The 22,333-nt window shown below is 32.5% G+C and overlaps 3 protein-coding genes across 3 annotated transcripts; 1 reads left to right on the plus strand and 2 right to left on the minus strand.

Moving 5' to 3' along the window:
* Positions 1–1,327: 1,327 nt before the first annotated feature.
* LOC131854633 (general odorant-binding protein 72-like) lies at positions 1,328–6,367 on the minus strand. The gene is made up of 5 exons (XM_059205765.1): positions 6,311–6,367; positions 3,932–4,007; positions 3,043–3,131; positions 2,590–2,701; positions 1,328–1,416 (listed from the first exon to the last, which is right to left on the minus strand). The coding sequence occupies exons 1-5, from the start codon at positions 6,365–6,367 to the stop codon at positions 1,328–1,330; spliced, it is 423 nt and encodes a 140-aa protein (XP_059061748.1).
* A 2,285-nt stretch (positions 6,368–8,652) lies between these two features.
* On the minus strand, positions 8,653–13,403 carry LOC131855114 (general odorant-binding protein 83a-like). Its single transcript, XM_059206351.1, has 5 exons — positions 13,347–13,403; positions 11,436–11,511; positions 11,108–11,196; positions 9,919–10,030; positions 8,653–8,741 (listed from the first exon to the last, which is right to left on the minus strand). Exons 1-5 carry the CDS (start codon positions 13,401–13,403, stop codon positions 8,653–8,655), a joined length of 423 nt encoding a protein of 140 aa, XP_059062334.1.
* Positions 13,404–17,883: 4,480 nt separating this feature from the next.
* On the plus strand, positions 17,884–22,072 carry LOC131855120 (general odorant-binding protein 72-like). The gene is made up of 5 exons (XM_059206362.1): positions 17,884–17,943; positions 19,550–19,625; positions 19,847–19,935; positions 20,714–20,825; positions 21,984–22,072. The coding sequence occupies exons 1-5, from the start codon at positions 17,884–17,886 to the stop codon at positions 22,070–22,072; spliced, it is 426 nt and encodes a 141-aa protein (XP_059062345.1).
* Positions 22,073–22,333: the final 261 nt, after the last annotated feature.

Raw genomic sequence — 22,333 nt, forward strand, 5'->3', positions numbered from 1 at the left:
TTTCCAATAATCATTACATCTATACTAATATCAGTATATATCATTATATAGTATAAAACAAAAGCGTTGTCGCTGTCGCTGTTTGTCACTATATTGCATAAATCTTTAAAACTACGCAACGAATTTTGATGTTCTTTTTAATAGATATAGCGATTCAAGAGGAAGGTTTATATATATAATACATGTACACCCGTGCGAAGCCGGGGCGAGTAAATAGTTAAACAATACTTTTACTATCTACACTATATATTTTAACTGTCTGTTTATAACCTTTTCACGATTACTTTATTATTTATAATATAGGCTGGTTGTTAATGATTACCGCCGACCATGATCACCCACAACACCAGAGTCTTATAGGTGAGTTACCGGCCTTTTAAGGAGGTGTGGAATTAGAAATGGGATATGAGGAAAGGGGATGGTCGAACAATATGTAGCTAGTTTAAAAATAAACACAATTTTAGTTATTCAGAAAAATAATATACCTATTTGCAATAACTATTGTGTTGTTTTAACAGTTTAAATTCGGTTTAAATGTTTTAATTTCTTTCTTATAAGATTTTAACAAATCACTTACATATAAATATTACAAACTATGTACATAATATTTAGTGAACCAGAAAATAATATCTTCGTAAACGCACTTCGTAAACCAAAATACCATTACGCATGCATTACATCTCACACTTGACCGTTTTATCTGTAATAGTATTATCATATTGTTTTTATAGTACAGTGGAAGACTTCACGGTTTTTATTTCTAACAAAAACAGAGCTTAAGATTTATTATCAATTCTAAACTGAAGATCCATTAGTTTGTAAATGTATTTATTGTCAACTAGCTAGAGCTAACCCTGTTTTTGACCCGTGTATCATTACATAGTATAAAACAAAGTCGCTGTCGCTGTCTGCCCGTCCCTATGTATGCTTAAATCTTTAAAACTACGCAACGGATTTTGTAGCAGTTTTTTTAATAGATACAGGGATTTAAGAGGAAGGTTTATATATGTAATATATGTACACCCGGATGAAGTCAGGGCGAGTAGCTAGTTTAGAAATAAACACAAAATTAGTTATTCAGAAAATAATATACTTATTTGCAATAACTATTGTGTTGTCATATTTTTAATAGTTTAAATTCGGTTTAAAAGTTTTTATTTCTTATAAGATTTTAACAAATCACTTACATATAAATATTACAAACTATGTACATAATATTTAGTGAATATAAGTATTTACATAAATTTTCCAAAATTTATCGTGAATTAAAACGTACTATTATTTTAACTTGAAACATTGAAAATGGTATACTTATTTTATTTGTATGTTAGACGTAAATGAAATTCTTGGGGTCATCTTCGTAAACGCACTTCGTAAACCAAAATGATTGCGCGCATACATCTTCATATTTTTTGGCTGGAACATAAATAGTTAGAAACTAATTAGAATTAGACCCCCTCCGATCGATCCCCCATACAATTCAAACGGGGATTAAAATTACGACGGCCTGAGCCGAGGTTCGAACCCCCTAGTGGTACCCTAATACTAAAGTTGTATCCGTCGGGTAGGAGCTGGCCTTCAGCCGCTCCATAAGTCCTTCTGCGGGTTTGGAGTGCCATCTGCACTCGCCCCCTAACGTCCGGCGAAGCTGTAAAGGCCAGCTGCGGCCAACAGCATTAGAGTAGTCCGAAAAAAATTGAATTAGATACTAACCGTTTCGTTTTTAAACCATAATCTGCAAATATTGCTAAGCTGAAGAGGAAACACCACTACACATCCTATATGGTTATAGCTCACTCATGTATGAAAGAAATATCTCGTTTGGAAAGTATACACTCTGTCCTGAGGAGATAAAAACCATTGCCCCTAAGAATATCCTTTAATTCTTGTCCCTGATTGGTCTAAGTAACAAACTTTGAAAAAGCGTAATAGATTTATTTAGATACCTCTACGCGGTTCCCCCTGGAAACCATCGTGATAAATTCTTGGTGAATTTATCACGATGGGCTAACCAACCTGACCTCATGCTCATCTTATCATCCTCCACTGGTGCCCCGCCAGCGTAAACCGTTAGCGCAGGCGAGTGCACTATTCCATTATCATCCATAAAAAAAAATAGCCCAAAACCGTCAGTAAAAAAAATATTTAAAAAATTATTATGTGTTTGATAGTCTAATTCTAGAGGTAAACCAATATTTTTAAGATTTTTTCTGATCAATTAATGATCAGAAAAGAGTCTTCACAATGCTACAGGTGCTACTTAGTGGCTGATAATATGTTAATTAATTTTGGACTATTATTATTATTATTTTTTATAAAATCTTTTGGATTATTATTTTTTTTATATAAAATCTTTTGGACTGTTAAGGGCCTAATTCTTGACGAAAAACAATATTTTTAATATCAGAACACAGGTGCTACTTTGTAACTCACAATAGCCCATTTTTTTAAATTGGGCTATTGTAAAAACAAATTTCTAAACTATTATACCTTTGATAGCCTAATTCTTAAGAAAAAACAATATTTTTAAGATAAATCGATCAGAAAGAGAACAATTTAATTATGATAATTACAGTTTCCAATACTTACGGACATCTTTGCAGTTTTCCACTGATTTTTTCATGGTTTCCTTCAGTTCCGGTGGGTACATCAGATCGATTTGTTTTATCATAGCCTCATAATTTAGCTTGTTATTTTTCACCTGAAATCTTATTTTATGTTAGTATTTATTTGTGGTTTTACTTGCATGCTTTACTTCATTTGTATTTGTGGTAAAAACTCGAAAATTCTACCTTAACCTGTCTACAATACATCGTTTTGTATTTTTATTGTAGAATATTTATTGTTATTATAAAAAAACTAGCTACTCCCCCGGCTTCGCATGGGTGTACATGTAAGATAGAGGTTTATATATATATTACCTCTATCTATGACAAAAAACTGCTTCAAAATCCATTGCGTAGTTTTAAAGATTTAAGCATACATAGGGACAGATATAAGCAGCGACTTTATTTTATACTATGTAGAGATAATGATACTCACAATTTGCGACAGTTTGTAAATACAACCCATGTAGCACATAACGTTTTTGTCCTCGATGAACGTCCCTTGTTCTATATCTTTGATTAAATCTGTAATTAGAAATCATTTGTTTACTTTTAGTAAGTATAATGTAAGAGAACCATTTTTGTTAAAATTATGTAAATTATATTGATAGACGGGGTTTTTATATATATGGAATACTGTGACCAAGACGATAGATAAAAAATGTGTATGTGTGCATATATGACTTTAGATGACATACAGAATAATGTGGCGACCTAGGATGGGAATATATGTCTGGGTTATGTAGTGCATACTATAGATGCTGAAGAAGATGTGTATCTTAATGTTTTTCTTTCTTTCTAATAACCGTGGACAATAAACACAACGCCATTTAGTCCATTTAGTAAGGTAGGCAGACTGAAGAGGGTTATTATGTGGTTGTCCACTCATGCATAAACGGACTTTGGAAAGTTTACACTCTTTGAAGATAAAAAGATGTGTATCTTAATGTTTTTCTTTCTTTCTAGATATATAGGTCGCAGTGCTACAGGTGCTACACATCTGACAATAGCCCAAACAACCCAATAAAAAAAAAAGGTAGGCAGAGCTTGTGTAATAGATACTGATATATATACGTGTTTTTATAAGTACATATATAATATACACAAAAAACACCACGACCGATACAAACGATCATACTCAGAATACAAATGTTTGTACGATCCGAGTAATAGAACCTGCGACCATTGGAAGTAAAGCGGTGTGCTAAACCGTTAGACCACCGAGGCCGTAAACAATTGTAATAAGTAACAAATTAAAAGCAAAACATAAATGAGAGTGAGAGAAGAAGAGAATGTGGGAATAAAACTAAATAAAATGTATTTACCTTCTGCAACTTGAGTTTTCCCCATACAGCTTTTTCTTAATGTTTTCCCTGAGTTTTTAAATTGTTGTCTGGATAACTAAAATATTATTAAAAAAAAATAGTACAGCAGTTAGTGTAGATAGAGAGTGTAATTATGAGCATCATATTTTCATGTATATTTCTATTATTTATTCTTTAATGCACAATATAACATGTACAACGGCGAGCTTAATGCCGTATAGCATTCTCCCCCAGCTAACCTTTAGGTATACAGAAAGCGTTGTGGGGCAGTTATGTCAAAAATAAACATAAAGTTACTAATAAATATTATATAATATATATGAAGTGCATGTGCATATGCATGCTATTATGTTTGAGTTGTCTTGCTTATATACGTATTATGTACACAAATGAAGCTTCTACATATTTATTTAAGTTCTCAGTGGAACTACTTTAGTGACCTTTTCGTTTAGGTCGCATATATATACCTCAGGACAATTCATACAGCGCCATAATCATTAGCTCTTTAGGTTACCACAGCTAACAATATAATAAAAATTAAAAGAAAATGTATCTAGTCCCATGCCAAGCAGAGTTTGTTTTATGAGCTCTGGACAATTGACATATATACAAAGACATAATTATTTTGATAATACATTCATAATATGTATATAGAAAACACACAGATTGATACAGACAATCATACTCATGAATACAAAGGATTGTACCGTGCAATGAATTGAACCTGCGATCGTCGAAAGCAAGACGGTGCGTTAAACCACAAAGACCATACAATTGAGTATGAGTATAAGTTTCTTATTTTTTATGGGGATTGTTGCTGTTCCACAGATCTTGCTCAAATCAAAAACTCAAAGTCATTTATACACAAAATAACTTTAGTGTTCTTGTGGATGTCATATTTTTGTCACTATTCCCACCGCCCAGTCCTAGCTACTTCAGTTGAGAAAAGCTGATAAGAAACTCGACTATAACCAGTAGTATTATATTTTTAGTAGAAGTTTAGTTGTTTAAAGTTGTAGTTTTTTTTAGTTAGTTTACTGATTGTTCAGATTTATTTGGAAGTCCAATTTTCAATAAAAAAATCCCACTGTTTTTGTAAGAAGAATTGAAAATATCGCTTTGCCTAAAAATACTAGAGTCTTCTTATCATCATCGTGAAGAATACCCAAAATTGGGACAGGTCAGCCATTGTACTCATTCACCACATAGAACATTAGGGTTGCCAAGCCCAAATTTAAAAAACCATGATTAAAAGTTTAAAAAACCAGGACTATCCAGTTTAAAAACAGAACGCAGTAATAGTGTAGCTATAATTATATTAATATATAGTAAAATTCAAGTAATTAATACAATCAGGTTTTTAATAAAAAGAATTTGATAAACATATACTGTTGAAAATCAGTAATCAAGAGACGCTCATATTTTAAAAACCCAGGTCGCTGCCAAATAACTATTCAGGACTTCCCAAGACACTTCCAAAACTTGGAATCTGGGAAAACAGGACGGTTGGCAACTCTAACATATATACGTGTCTTATCTTTTTATTGAAAACTAAGTGTTCCATTTAAAACATTGGTCGTTACTTCTTACGTATGTTTATGGTATGATGCACCCTCCTGCGCTAACGGTTAACGCTGACGTTTGACCAGTGGAGTTTGAAAAGATGAGCATGTTAATTATCTTATCGTGATAAATTCACCATGAATTTATCCAGATGGAGGAGGACCCGCGTGGAGGTCAATTTAAAATGATACCATGCTTGCAATGGGGCTATTAATCCACATTACTAACAATCTCCTTCCCACCAATATGGATACATATCCGAAATAAATGAAATAATAATAATAATAATAATTGGTCTTAATTATAACAAGTGGATATTTGTCTAACTCTGCATTTGACTGTTTTATATATCTATATATTATATATTTATATATCTATATATGAAAAAATTGCTTTCATAAAGATTAAGGTATAATATTAACGTTATATAATAACACGCTACAAGCGGGAAAGGGATTGTTAGTAATGGAGGACAGTTGCCGTACATTGCTAACAATTTACCATGCTAGGTCGACCTCCACGCGGTCTCCCCTCGAAACCATCGTGATTAATTCCTAGTGAATGCGTCACAAGGGCCTAACTGATCTAACTTCATGCTTATTTTTCATTGGACCCGCGCCAACGTAAACCGTCAGCTTAGGCAGGTGCACCATTTCATTATCATCCATAAAAAAGACGCTATAACTATGTAATATTATGTTCTCTGTGCTATAACCAATAAAAGCGGAGCATAATTGAAAAAAATGTTGCAAAACATGGAAAATGTGACGCAGACAAAATTGCGACAGGCTATTAGTTAAAAATAACCGTACTTACGGAATTAACGTTGACGGAAATTCCAATCGTAAACCAAAATATTAACTTCCAATTCATCTCAACAAGTTGTTTATTTTTTCTGAACGTAATAACGCACTGTACATTACTTATCGAATCGGTTGCATATAAAGACTTATCTGTACTTAATTGCATGCGTGAGTTTGTATTTTATTAGTAAAACTAGAGCCACAACCCAGGTTCGCACGGATGTATTACAAATCGTTAAATTTCACGGCTTGTTCTATATTATAATACGCATGTATTACACATATAAACCTTCCTCTTGAATAACCCTGTCCATTGCTGTGTGTTGTATTTTATTAGTAGCTACCTTTTAGCGGCTTCGCTCACGTTAATTTATCCCCTTAGGGGTGGAATTTTTTCAAAATCCTCTCTTGGGGGATGCCTACGTGATAGTAGCTTTATGCATGCAAAGTCTCAGCCCGATCGGTTTAAAATTGACAAAGTTTCATATAAACTTTCATCACCTATTTTATCGCTTTGGGGTAGAATTAATTAAAATCCTTTCTTAGCGGATGCCTACGTCATAACATCTACCTGCATGCCAAATATCAGCCCGATCCGTCCAGTGGTTTGGGGTGTGCGTTGATAGATCACTACGTCAGTCACATTTGAGTTATATATATTTGGACTAGCTACTCGCCCCGGCTTTGCGCGGGTGTACATGTATTATACATATAAACCTTCCTCTTGAATCACTCTATCTATTAAAAACCCGATTTAAAATCAGTTGCATAGTTTTAAAGATTTAAGCATACATAGGGACGGACAGACAGCGACAGTGACTTTGCGGCGACGACTTTGTTTTATAGTATGCAAAGATTGTAATTTAAAAGATATAAGCGCACAAACAGCGGCGACGACTTTGTTTTATAGTATGCAAAGATGTAGTACAGTTGTAGACATAACTTTCATAGTGATATGTAATTTGCATTCATTATTTACGGTTATCGGATGACGGCGATGATGAAAACCAGAGATTACTAATCATAAGTGGTTTTTTTAATGATGATAATGGAATGGTAAACCCACCTGCACAGACCACTATTTAGGATGCCAGTTGAAGATGATAAGATCAACATAAGGAATCACCAGGAATTTATTACGATATTTTTCAGAGACCGCGCCCTTCCTTCCGATTAAAAGTGTTTGTAATCGCTCTACATGAGTAAAGGTATTTTGATTTGATTTGATTTGATTTGAAAATGATGACAAACTCGTACTATGACGGTTCAATATAAACCCGCAACTTTGTGCTTGTGAAATTAAAATAACCGCTTTAATTTATTTTATATTATATTTTTTTTATAAAATAAAAAATCGGTTAGGCTGTTTCAGAAATAGTAATAAATCGCTCTTTTGAAAGATTAGATTAATAAGAATAGACAGGCAGACCAAAATTATTATTTTGATGTAAGAGCCGTACGTGCGATACGCATTTAGTGAAAGGCAGTTAATTTGAAATTACAAACATTTAAATTTTATTTATTTGTATCGAATAGTGTTTATACTACATTGGCACTAAACAACTGATACAAATACTTAAACACAAACCATCATAATCATTAATACAAGTGTTTGTACTATGCGAGAATAAAACCCGCGATAATCGGAAATAAAGCAGCGCGATAAACTGCTAGACCACCGCGGCAATCCAATATACGTAATGCCGTACTTTTTATAGCTGCCGATTCTTATGATTTATTTGCTATTACATTATATCTTAATTTATTAACTTACGGTCGCTATAAGAAGTCGCTAAAATCGCTATAAAAAATTTGGTTGTATGTATATTTAATGGCACATTATAAAAAAATACAAAATAAAAAATTTGTCCAAGATATAAAATAAAAATATTGGATGTGGACAACCCTTATCACTTAGAGGTATAAAATATAGATAGTAGCCGATTCTTAGACAATCCAATATACGTAATGCCGTACTTTTTATAGCCACCGATTCTTATGATTTATTTCCTACATATTATATTTTACTTTATTAGCTTACGTAATAAATAAAACACAGACGTGATGTTTCCAGTGACGAATAAAATTTACTTTTAATTTTAAAATATCATTAGTAAGAATTTTGCACTAGCAAGTTAAATTATTTGTCACATTATTAGTATGGATCAGTGTTTCTCAAACTGTGGGTGACCCCTAAATGTCCCAAATCGTTTCTTGGTGGGTCAGGGGTAAAGAAAAAGACAATTATTTAGTGATAATTACATTCATAATATCATAGTCATATATATTTTCTAATATACGAAGGGATCACAGAATGAAACAGTTTGAGAAACACTGGCGTCAAATGTAAAGTCATCAAGCAAATAAGAAGCTCGGCGGATCGAATTCATACAAACATTTGGCTCCGTGGAAAACGGCCTCACAAAAATCACCGTACTTCGCCTCTGGAATAAAAATAAAAATGTACGTTTATTTTTTTAAATAACTTATATCGTAACATGCTGATGGTATACATGGACTTTTTTTTATAATAATAATATATACACAAACATTTATGCAACATTACAGTATTCTTATATCTTATTTAATATTTACTATACAACTTAAAAGCTAAACTATACTAGTAACTCCGAAGACTCCCACTCAGCATTTTGTTGACTGTTTTAATCCTATTGTGTATTTAATATCTGTCCCTAATAAATTAGTGCTAATTGGTGGTTTATATTCGCACGTTTCAAATTGAAAATGTAAAGTTATAATGAATATTTAGAACACGCAAGTTTCTTGCTCGTTCTTCTTGAGACATTCTTCATGAGACAGCTTTCCGAATGAGCGGTAGATTTAAAGAATGATAACTATCACTATTCAAAAGTGCTTAAATCAAGTTTATTTGAATAAATGTTTTTCTATTCTATTCTATTATTTTATATTTATCATCATCATCATCGCAGCCCGGAAGACGTCCACTGCTGGACATAGGTCTCCCCCAAAGATTCTATTTATACTTTAGTATAAATAAGTTATACCACAGCCCTGATTTTCAGTGGCGTCACCACACACGAGACAGCGTATGTAAAAAACAAAAGAAAATAAAACCGATTACTCTAATGCTGCTGGCCGCAGCTGGCATTTACAGCTTCACCGGACGATAGGGGGTGAGTGCAGATGACACTCCAAACCCGCGGAAGGACTTATGGAGTGGCTGACGGCCAACTCCCGCCTGATGGATACGACTTTAGTCTGAAGACACCGCTAGGGCTTCGAACCTCAACTCAGGCCGTCTTAATTTCAATCCCCGTTTGATTGGATATGGAATCATTCAGAGGGAACAAGGTCGATTGAAGCAATCGTCGTGTATCGTATGTCGTAAATTAAAATCGCTATAAAAATATGAGTTGGTATAGAAGGGTGAAAATTTAGGGTTGTATGTATATTTAATGCCATATTATAAAAAAATACAACAACAACCCTTGTCACTTAGGGGTATAAAATATAGATAGTAGCCGATTCTTAGACCTACTGAATATGCATATAAAACTTCATAAAAATCGGTTAGGCCATTTCGGATGGTAACTAATATTGTGCCACGAGAATTTTATGTATAATATTATAGGTACTTACGAATAGGTAAACATTTGTCCATGCCCTTTACAGTGCTCTCTCGCAATTCAGGCGGGTATAGTGCTTCGATTTGTTTCACGGCCAGGTCTCTGTCTATTTTATTATTTTTTACCTAAAATACAATAGCAAAATTAAACAAAGTATAACTACAACGAAAAATTCCAATAATTTCATATTTATTTAATTACACCAATTCCTAAAAGCTTACGGTCCGGCTGATGTTAAGGGGTAACCGTGGTCCTTTTTTTAAACTACGACGTTGGCTAACAAGTATACGGCCCATCTGATGATAAATGGTTACCGTAGCCTATAGACGCCTGAAACACCAATGTTTTTAAGAAACCTTCATATATCCTTCTTAGAAAACTCTATGCTGTAGTCTATTGAGAATACCTCGGCAGGTAGGTCATTCCACTATGTAAGTGATCATCTGTCATCCACATAACAATAAATGTTAACTTTAGTTAACAAATCATTGCATTTAGTTAACAAATATGCATCGGAAACAGTGTTGGGGAGAGAACAGAGCCTTGCGGGACGCCAGCATTAATGTCCATAGTATTGGAGCAACTACCATCGACTACCGTTTTGATGCATCTGCCAGATAAAAAACTAGCGATCTATTTACTGCCGGTACTAAGGCTATCACACAATGTGTGCAGGGTTATTTGATTATATACCTTTTACCATCACACCGCTCGCCATTGACAGGGAATTCAATCCCACACGCTGGAACCTAAGTGGTCTCGCACAGTGCGGTTTCAGAGGAGCTTCCTCCCGCGTACACTTAGATTGTGGAATGAACTTCCTGAAGAGGTTTTCTCACGAGACTACAGCATGGGGTTTTTCAAGAAGTGTATATTATTATTCTTAAGGGTCGGCAATGCGCACGTGACACCCCTGGTGTTTCAGGCGTCCATAGGCTATGATAACCATTTACTATCAGATGGGCCGTACACTTGTTTGCCACCATAAGTATAGTACAAAAAAAAGTAGTACCACCAACCACCACCAATAGTATTAAAAAAAGTACCACCACGGTGCTATTCTACGGGGTTGCCATGTAATTTCGCTGCCAGAATTCACCATCAATACGATATACAACTTACAAATGATTAAATAGAAGTCTCAATAATTAAACGAGTTATGTTAGTTTACGTTACAAAAATTATCATAACATTTACTTTACCACTTGCAAAGTTTTATATATACATCCAATGTAACACATTACTAGTCGATCTTCTATGAAAACTCCCTGCTCTATGTTGGCTATTTTATCTGGAACCAGAAGATTTTTAACAAATTAGAGTATTCATAAGCTTCTTTGTCATTTGTAGTTGATCAATGAAAATTCGCACTTTAAATTTAATATTATATATGACAACTTTAGTATTATACAAATAGGTTAATTTGTCTACAAATAACCTAAAAATTATACAAGTTTAAAAAAAAGGCTGCTAAGTTTATTCGCCCAGATACTATAATATTACATGTAGATAAATAACATTATTACTTACCTTCAGGTACACCAATTTTAGAAATGCATTGCTTTTTCATTATCTGCAGCGTTTTTTTAACCTGTGACCTCGTCATCTGTCATATATAAAAATAAATCCTTACCATTCTATTCAGAAAATATCAAACTTTAAATAGGTATTGGAAAGTTTGTCCTTTTCTATTACACTAATTTCATCATTTTATAAAATGCTATCTTTCCAAATCCAAAACTAAAAAGTACAATTATTTAAATTTGCTCTATTGACAATTCACGGAAATGCGCGCGAAATGCACACAAATTTTCATATTTCGAATATTTTTACATTACATTATAATTACTAACTAAATATATCTTCCAGCTGCTTCTTGAAATATTCGTTACGATTAAATCTAAAATCAATTTCATTTCAAAGCCTATATAAGTTCTATGTTACTGAGCAACAAACATTAGAATATTTTTATAAACTTTACGTTTATATTTCATAGCCGCCATTTTGATATCACGAATAAAATTATAATTAAAAAATATATGTCTGTTTTATATTACATAATAAAAATGTAGCGTTCTAAATTCGAATTTTGACTTCATAATATAATATAAACATTCGATGTACATTCAAATATTTGTTTTTTATAACCAATATATTTCTGTCATCTACGAATTATGGTTTTTATTATTAGATATTAGATTTTAAAAACCTAAAAACTGCACTATCTGCCGCTCTTCTCTATGCTTGCGGTATCGAATCTCGCACAACACAAACATTTGTATTCATAAACACCTACATATATTTTTTATTACATGGTATATATATATACTATGAATTTAGATACCAAATTATTGTATCTTAGTATTTCTATCAGTTGTCTTATACTTATAGCACAATCTTTACTAAGTTGGATCGTAGACGATCCGAATTGTCAGTTTCATGCGTTTTTTCATTAACATTCTATAATGAGATATGTAGTTTCTACTAATATTATATATAGCTCAGTATATATTATTTTTATCCGTATATCATAGGTACTCAATTTTATAGTTCTTTTTGTTTTAGCTTTAATTATAACGTTTCAATTAACCGTTATTCTGTCCTGCCTTTGACTATAGGGAAAATTATTTATTCGGCGGATTAACTCTAGTCTTAATTTTACTTTTATGTAGTAGGTATGTATAATGTAGTCTATATATTCAACGTCAAATTTTATAAATTCCTGTAAAGCTAGCTCTATGGTCTCAGTCATTAAAAACATAAGAAAACCCGCCATTTAATAAAATTTACATAAACATCTACGTGTACTACACCTGACTTCCTACATTTATTCTTAAAATCCTAAAACTCTATGATAGCATATTACATTTTGTAACATTAGTGTATTATTATTATTTATTTTATTTATTTAATAACAACATATCAATCGTTTTAAAGGCCTTAAAAATGAATGAGTAAACAATGGCGGACTTGTCGGAAATATTAGTCATATTTTGTTTTAGATTATGGCAATAATAACCATGTCTCTTTGACATTTATTTAGTCTACGATCTGTTAATCGCTCTGTACTTTTCATTAATAATTGCATAGTAAATAAAGTGTTTAATTCTGTAATGGTACTGGCTGCCCTGGCAAATGTTGTTTTGCCATAAACATTTAAGTACTAATATTGCTATTAAAAATAGGGGTTGGTGGTAGGGAAGGGTGAAAATTTTGAGTTGTATGTATTTTTTAATGCCAAACCATAAAATAATTGTCCAAAAAATTATGTTAGAGGTGGACAACCCTTGTCACTTAGGGGTATGAAAAATAGATAGTAGCCGATTCTCAAACCTACTGAATATGTATATAAAATGTTATAAAAATCGGTCAAGCCGTTTCGGAGGGGTATGGTAACTAAATAAATTTATTTTCTAAATCTGTATGTAATAATATACTTACCCCAATAATATTTCCAACAAGACATAACACTACACACAAAAGAAGCAAGAAACGCATTCTTCAAACGTCACTCAATAAATATTTACTTCTCAAATGTCAAACGTGATACTTGATACAAATAAACAATATCGTTCGAGAATGTTCCATAGACCAAAATGGTTAAAAATCGCAACGAAATCAGCTTTAATATGAATCAACATGTTCACTAATTAATATTTATTGTCATTGCAACTACTAATTTTGTGATATAAATTATATATTACTAAACGTTTGGTTAAACGTTTTTCAATTACTCGGTTGAAGGTCACCGAGGGATGTTTGTGAACTAAAAATAATTTTAAGTTACGGAACAAAAAAAAATTGTTATTGTTGTTTAAGTGACATTGTTAAGACAAAAGAATTGATGTTTTCCTTTCGAGCTTGTCCTCGAAAGTCAAAAGTGATTGGCCTCTAAAATTGTTTAACTGATTCTTTCACTTATAATAATTCATTTATTATAAGAGAATTCATCATTAATTCATCTATACTTAATAGGCGAATGAATGATGAATTCTCTTATCTGAGTTTTCATAAAGCTAAGTCAAAAAAGCGTAAAGTTGTAGTTTATTTTAAAAAAAATGGAGATCTTAGTATAACTGCCTTTTCGTGATACTAACGCTGACTGGCTGACAATTAAATTTTACAAAAATATTTTCATAGCCATTCCTCTAATGTAAACGATAGAATAATAATAACCCTGGACAACTCACGATGAGCCATCTAGTCCCAAGCTAAGCAGAGCTTATGATAAGACTATAACACAACTGATATAAATAAATATATAATCGAATGAATACAAATGTTTGCACCGTAAGAGAAATCGAACCCGTGACCATCGGAAGTTAGGCGGCATGCTAAACCGCCAGACCACCAAGGGTATCGAGAAAGACTATGCAGTGAAATTATATTCTATAGAAATAGTATTTCACTGCCCGCGTAAGTAATGGGGACTACACCATTGCTACTAAACTAACCAACTGCTGTCTGCAACAGACATAATAAGTATTGCTACAATGTACCATGTCAGGTTGACGTCTATGCGGTTCCCTCTGGAACCATCACGTTAAATTGCTATACCAAGATGGGCTAACTGACTTGACTTTATGCACATTTTATCATCCTCCTCTGGTGCCCCGCCAGCGTAAACCAGACAGCGTTTGCCAGCTCAGGCAGATCAATTCCATTATCATCCAAAAAATAGAAACACAGCTTACAAAGCAAGCTGTTTGGCGACTGTTATAGATGAGACTGAGGTACCCATGGAGACGACTTTTCCAGTGCATCCCAAATTATGCAAGATTGAAGTATGGTCTCGGACAGTGCGGTTTCAGAGGAACTTCCTCCAGCGTACACTTAGATGGTGGAATGAACTTCCTGCCGAGGTTTTCTCATGAGACTACAGCATGGGGTTTTTCAAGAAGGATATTAAGGTTTCTTAAGAGTCGGCAACGCGCACGTGACACCCCTGGTGCTTCAGGCGTCCATAGGCTACGGTAACCATTTACCATCTATTTAAACCATCAGATGGGCTGTATGCTTACTTGCCAACATAGTGGTATAAAAAAAAAATATGCTCACCCCAAAACTAAGATCCAAAATGGAAAGTTGTAATAAAATTACAAAACGAAAAAATTGATATTTTTTTTTCGTATGCATACTGAACAATACTGGTTACAATATACGTGGATCTGCATTTATAAATGTTTTTATTACGGCTTCTTATGTGACAGGTGAGTGATTGATTACATTGCAATTACTAGTACAAATTGTAGGAACAATATACACATATATTTATTTATTAATTTCATGTCTAGATATTAGCTGTCTTTACACGATTTATTCTTACGCGCTTAGAATCGCGAGCGACTTAGCGCGGGAAAAATGCGCGCGAAATTACACAAACAAAAAAAAATTGTTTGCATTTAATCATTTTTTAGTTTACGAAATTTCGCGTAATTTATAAAATTTTTCATTCAAAAATATAAAATGATTGTTCAAACAAAAATTATGCAAACCCTCACCATTGTGAGCGATTGTATTTGACAATATTTTTGTTCAAAGTGAAGTTTGAACAAAAATTTTTTTAATTCATTCTACTAAGACTATATATATATATATATATATATAATATATAAAAAATATCAATTACTCCATAATTATGATTTTGTTGATATAATTAATTATTAAAAACCGCGGGGTAACATTGTTGAAAAGTCGTATCCGTCAGAATAAATATGCCGCTCCATTTCCTTCTTTCGGGTTTAAAAAAAGTGCCATCTAAAGCACACACGGTGATTGAAGGACGCTATGGATAATATGTTAGCAATATTGTAGCGCGAAAAAAAAACGATTGAAGGACGTCTCTCGACGTTCTTTGTCTACATTTACATGTACATACTTTCCTGCGTGAAAGCCTATTCGCGAGTGAAAGAGCGTACGTGTAAATGCAGCTATTCATTATGCTTGGTAGTATGTAATATTTTTGTACTACTAATGACCTGCCCCACTGTTGTCCGGGTACTCATAGTTTTGTGTATATAATATACATAATATACAGAATTTTATGTCTTTTGAATACATATACATTACAAACTTTGAAAGTATTTCACAACCAAACGGCTGAATAGAACTTAATTTTTAAAGTGTAGCAATATTTTTTCTTAAAAAAGCAGACGATATCGTATAAAAAATATATCAACTTCTAGACATATTGAATATAAACCTCAGTTTCAAAAATTATTAGATATTCCACAAGTGGGCCCAACCTCCATCATAAAAAGTCCTGTAATTTGTCTCACAGATGTTACAATTTGTTTTTTTCTATAATATACAGCCAATTCTTTCCCTCTATCTAAACAATTACGATTTAAAAAAAATATAACAGTTTCTTACCTTGTATCTCCGGTTCGTGTAACTGAACTAGATAATCCATTGTAACAGAAACGAGTAGCGCTCTTGTAATTTGTAATTAAGGTGCTAATGTAACGTCAGAAAACACTCAATTTTAATTGTAAAGGGTGACCATGATAAATTCAATAGCGTGGATATATTGTAATAGTTTTTTTAGTACCTAGACTGGCAAACAATCTAATTACTTTTTTTTTTTTATTAGGTGGGTTTGGGCTGTCAAGTGTTATGACACTGCGACCTGTATAGATCTATTGTGCTCGCCCTTATTCAAAGTTCGCTACTTAGACCCGTAAGGGACATGAAGGATATTCTTAGGAGCGATGGTTTTTATCTTCTCAAGATATAGTGTATACTTTCCAAAAAGATATTTCGTTTATGCATGAGAGGGCTTCAATCACATAGGATGTGCAGTGGCGTTTCGTTTTCTGCTTGGCAAAATCTGCAGATTGATGTTATGCTAAGGACTACTTTCGAAATGTGCTTATTCAGTTTGCAGTGTCCGTATCGTTTTTACTCACTATATTTTTTTTACTAATTACTTAATGGTTTAATAATGAGAAAACAAATTCAATACGGACCTGATCATCGCTATCGGAAGCTTTCTCGCACCGTGCAAGCATTTGTGTTTCGGAGTTTTATAAGTATGATTGTTTATATTTGTCTGGCAGGTATTATGTATTTACAAAAAAAAATGTATTTAAGTACTTATATCAGTTGTCAAATACTCAAAACACAAGCTCTGCTTGGTTCGGGATTACATGGCGCTGTGTTAAGGGTTATTAATATTATTGTTATGCCACTAGGTCGCGGGTTCGAATAATGATTTGTATTCATAAGTATACCTAATTGTTTGTATTTGTTTGGGTATCTTCTACATATATTGTATTACGAATGCATTAGAAACATATATTTAAGTATTTGTATTAGCTGTCTAGTACCCATATCACAAGCTCTGCTTAACTTGCGACTAAATATCGCTGAGTGAACTGTCCAACATTATTTTTATTCGATTTATACTTCCGATGGTCGCGGGTTCGATTCCTCACACGGCACAACATTTGTATTCATGAGTATGATTGTTTGTATCGATCTGGGTATTTTCTATCTATGTATGTATAATATGTATGTATTTACGAAAAAATATCTATGTATATGTATCAGTTATCTAGTACCTATAACACAAACTTTAGCTAGCTTGGGTCTAGATGGCACTGTGTGAATTGTCCAGCATTATTTTTATGCTATTTATACTTCCGATAGATTCTTCGTATGGCACAAACATTTGAATTCATCCGGGTATTGTCTATGTATAGAATCTATGTCTTTACGAAAAAATCTATGTATTTATATCAGTTATCTAGTACCCATAACACAAGCTTTAGGTAGCTTAACTTGGGTCTAGATGGCGCTGTGTGAATTGTCCAGCGTTATTTTTATTATTATCTACCGATAGTATTGTCACAGCAAGCCGGTACAACACCTCCATTAATTAAACTAACGAATACGTTTATGAATGAACCGACAGCATAAATAGCACCACGAGATGAAGGTTCCCATAAAATTAGTGGTCATTATCACAAGTCGATGAATGAACATGTTGTTGACTATTGTAGCTAAGTTTTTACTGCTATTTGCTTTTTGTGATGCCGTAAGTACATGACTCTATCATCTATCTGATTCTCAACTAAATTTAAAATTAAGAGGTTCTCAATTCTATTGTAATTTTATAACAACTAGCGACGCAGAATAGTCGTAATAATAAATACAGAAGGATATTTGAACCAGCAATAACAAAAAAAACATGTGTATCAAATATTTTGTGTTTATATATAAAATATCAAAGGTGTTACATATGAATGTGGATAAGGGCAGAGGAAGGCCGAAAAAGAGATGGATGGACTGTGTGAAAGATGATATGGTAAGAAAGGAAGTAAATAACGCGATGACTGCGAACAGGGATGAATGGAAGCGAAAAACATATTACGCCGACCACAAATAAATGGGATAAGAAAGAAGCAGATAATGATGATCAAATATTGTGTGTACTTTTTATCGATTTAATGTATTTTTATGCATAACTAAGAAAGATATTCTTTTAGCATTTTCCTCTCCTTCTCTATATAAATTACAAGAGTGCGAAATTTCGTACTCTACCGTCTTCTCGTCCGTAAAAAGGAGTACAAAGTTAATAATACTTCACGTATTAATCTGTAGATATTAAAACTGTTGTTAAATAAAATTACAGCAAAGAGGCATATTAATAAAAATTAGTAGGTGCTCTTTTCAAACAAACATTGCACAATTTATCATGCTATAAATGTTTACGTTTATGATAAGTCAAATCTATTGTCAGCTTAGAATGCAGTGAACCCAAGAAGATCCGACAATAAACTTAGCTTCTATTATTTTCAAGGGATTGTACCTTATAAAAAATACATAATAAATTTTAAAAAAAGATAAATTTATGTTGCGCATACTACAAATAGTTTGCAAAACAAACATGCAAAATACACAGGATATTAATTCATACAAATGTAATGTAAGGTCAACAACGCGCACTTGACATCCTCGGTGTTTCATACATCCATAGACCATATCTATATCATCTGATGGGCCGTATGCTTTATTACCAACATCGTAGTATAAAAACTGTTTGAGCTACGGTTGACTGAAAGGCATCATTAAGATCGTCATTAGTACATTTTCATATGAATACATAATCAAATCAAATCAGAAATTATTTATTCATATAGAACATTTTAGCCGCTTATGAACGTCAAGTTTTTGTATTAATATATTTTTCGCACTGTCCAGTTCAGTATACATATCAATTGAGAAGAACAGCTAAGAAACTCAACTGAATTTTCCTTTTTTTTAAAGCCAGTTAGAATTTGATGGTCTTACATATATTGCGTACTTGTACACTTGTTTATGTGTAACATCAAATGTAAATCCCGCGCATAAACAACTATTGCCATGCACGTTTGTCATTAAATTATCTTTTAAAGGAAAGCCATATTACTCACTAGTAAGGCTATGCTCAATAAATATGATTTAACAGATGTTCTAAATTTATTTAAAGGTTCTAAATTCCAGTACATCCTTTGATATCTGCTTGTAAAATTTTATAACCATTTTCATAAAAAACCCATTGACTTTTTCTAAACGATACTTAACTACAGCAAGTTTGTCTTTACATCTAGTATTAATGTTATGAATATGGATAATAGATTTAAAATAGATTTCTTTTACAGATGACTATGAAACAAATAAGAAATACAGGGAAAATGATGAGGAAACAATGCCAACCTAAAAATAACGTCGAAGATGGTAAATTACCATAAGTTTTTTGTGACATATGCTATATATTGTTATATTGTAATGTTCAATGTATATATAATATTTCCGTTTATTATTTTTTGTATACCTACCCTCCGTCGCCATTCCACGACTGTTGAATAAAGCTAACTTTGTCGACTTAGTAGTAGTTGTAGATAATCAGGAACACAAACAGTACAATTAGTATAGATAAAGCGACATTTTGTTTTCAGAAAAAATCGATCCAATAAACGACGGTGTATTCATAGACGAAAAAGAAGTCAAGTGTTATATGGCGTGCGTTATGAAAATGGCTAATGCTGTAAGTTTTTTTAGTGTAACGTAGTTTAACTTAATATAACTTGAATAAGTATACGTTATATCAAAACTTATACATCGGAATAGATAAAGAAATTGATACAGAAAAATAAATAATCTGTATTAAAATAAGCACTTTTGAATTGTCATATTTTTCTGATGGTCTCTCATTCGGAAGGCAGACTCATCACAAGAAGAATGAGCAACAAACGTGCATGTTGCTCAGTTGTTTGTTGGCGCAAACCATCTTATCGCTTTTAAAATCAGTTATATTCAACTTTCGGTTGTAAAGAAATAAAAAGGTCGTATTGTAAAAATGGAATGTTTTTACAGTAAAGTCTGCTCCAAACACATTTGATGGAATATGTCAACAATCCACATAAACAACATTACAGATACTAGGAAATTTACTATTACAATTTCTGTGACAAGCTGATGTTTAAAATAGGTATAACCTGTATTACAGACTACCCTCCAACCGAATGTACATGCGATATAGTTTAAATAAATTACGATGTATATATAACTGATTTCTTTATTCACCTATATGTTATCTAAAAAAACATTTTAAGTATCAACGTTGAAGTTCATTTTGATTTTAAATATATGTTTATTAAGTAAGTTATTTGTTAATTGTGATGTATTATTTTCTTTATTTACCTATATAAATATTATCTAAAAAAACATTTTAAGTATCAACGTTGAAGTTCATTTTGATTTTAAATATATGTTTATTAAGTAAGTTATTTGTTAATTGTGATGTATTATTTAATTATTTGTAGGTAAAAAACGGCAAATTAGACTACCCGTCGGCATTGAAGCAAGTAGATCTTCTGCTGCCAGATGAGATCAAACAACCGGCCAAAGATGCAATTATAGCATGCAAAAAAGTCTGTATGTATTTTATATAGTGATAATAAAATTACTATATTAATAATTAGTATTATTAGTATTATTGTATTATTACTAATTATTAGTATTATTGTATTAGTTTTTAAATATTATATTATATGTATGTTAGTCTATAAGGTATTTATAATATGGGCCTAGTTGCCTGAAATAAATGAATAAATAAAAATAATTAAATATATCAAATGAAAAGGAAAATTCAATAATGAAAAGTTTCGGTGACTTTCGAATCCAAATTATTATTTTATAGATTTTTTTCTTATGGATAATATTGGATTGGATTAGAGGGCTATTACTTACGGTTTACCCTGGCGGGGCAAATGTGCACCTGTGCAAGATGAAGGGATGAGCATGAGGTCTAGTCAGTTAGCCGATCGTGGTGAACTCGCCATGAATTTATCACGATGTTTTCCAGGGGAAGTCAATCTGACATAATACATTGCTAGCAATATGGCTATTAGTTTATTATTAGTCCGCATTACTGACACTCCACTTATATATTTCTTTATCAATTATTGAATTCTCTTCTTTCATATCAAGCTTGTTTTATGAACAGCCATTGTGATCTAACGGTTTAGCATTCGTTGTTATTTTGATAGTCGCGGGTTGGATTCCTCGCACGGTATAAACCTTTACTGATGTGAGTGTGTTCTATGTGTAACATGTGTCCATATATGTTATCTTATATATAAAATTCTCGTGTCACAGTTTTCGTTCCTATACTCCTCCGAAACGGCTTGACCGATTCTCATGAAATTTTGTGAGCGTATTGAGTAGGTCTGAGAATCGGCCAACATCTATTTTTCATCCCCCTAAATGTTAGGGGTAGCCCACCCCTAAATTTTTATTTTTATTTTAAGGCAAAACAACGTTTGCCGGGACAGCTAGTATATATATATAAGTATATCTATCAGTTGTCTAATACCTATAACACAAACTTAGTTTACCTTAGGACTAGATGGCACTGTGTGTATTGTCGAAGTATATTTTTAAATTATATAATTTTTATAAAGAACAATCATAAGTCACAATAAAAAAGAAATATCTAAATAGGTACACATGTTCTGAAGTCATTCAGTTACGAATATCAGCAAAATTTATTTAATTATATATAAATTTAAGATGATTCTTTTTTTATTACAGCCGACCCCTACAAAGACATCTGCGACGCAGTGTTCCATGTCACCAAGTGCATATACAATCACAATCCGGGTATATTTTACTTTCCATAGAACTATTTGCAATCTTAAATGGAATGTTCTAGAATACTTTTTTATTAAACCGATTCATAACCAGGCAAATTCATTTTTATTTATAAAATCCTTGACTTGGAGATATGGCAATCACATTCTCCAACGAAACACAGAAAGAAGATGCTTTACATTGCGTACCCATGCAGACTGCTTTGTGCAGTCTACTTCGGTAAACCAGAGTTGGATAGACAGATACATACTGAATTTAAATATATTTTAAATTTTTATGTTTTTTTTCGG

The sequence above is a fragment of the Achroia grisella genome, unplaced genomic scaffold, assembly GCF_030625045.1.
Source record: "Achroia grisella isolate CSIRO2021 unplaced genomic scaffold, CSIRO_AGI_Agris_v1 utg1062, whole genome shotgun sequence".
Taxonomy (NCBI): Eukaryota; Metazoa; Arthropoda; class Insecta; order Lepidoptera; family Pyralidae; genus Achroia; species Achroia grisella.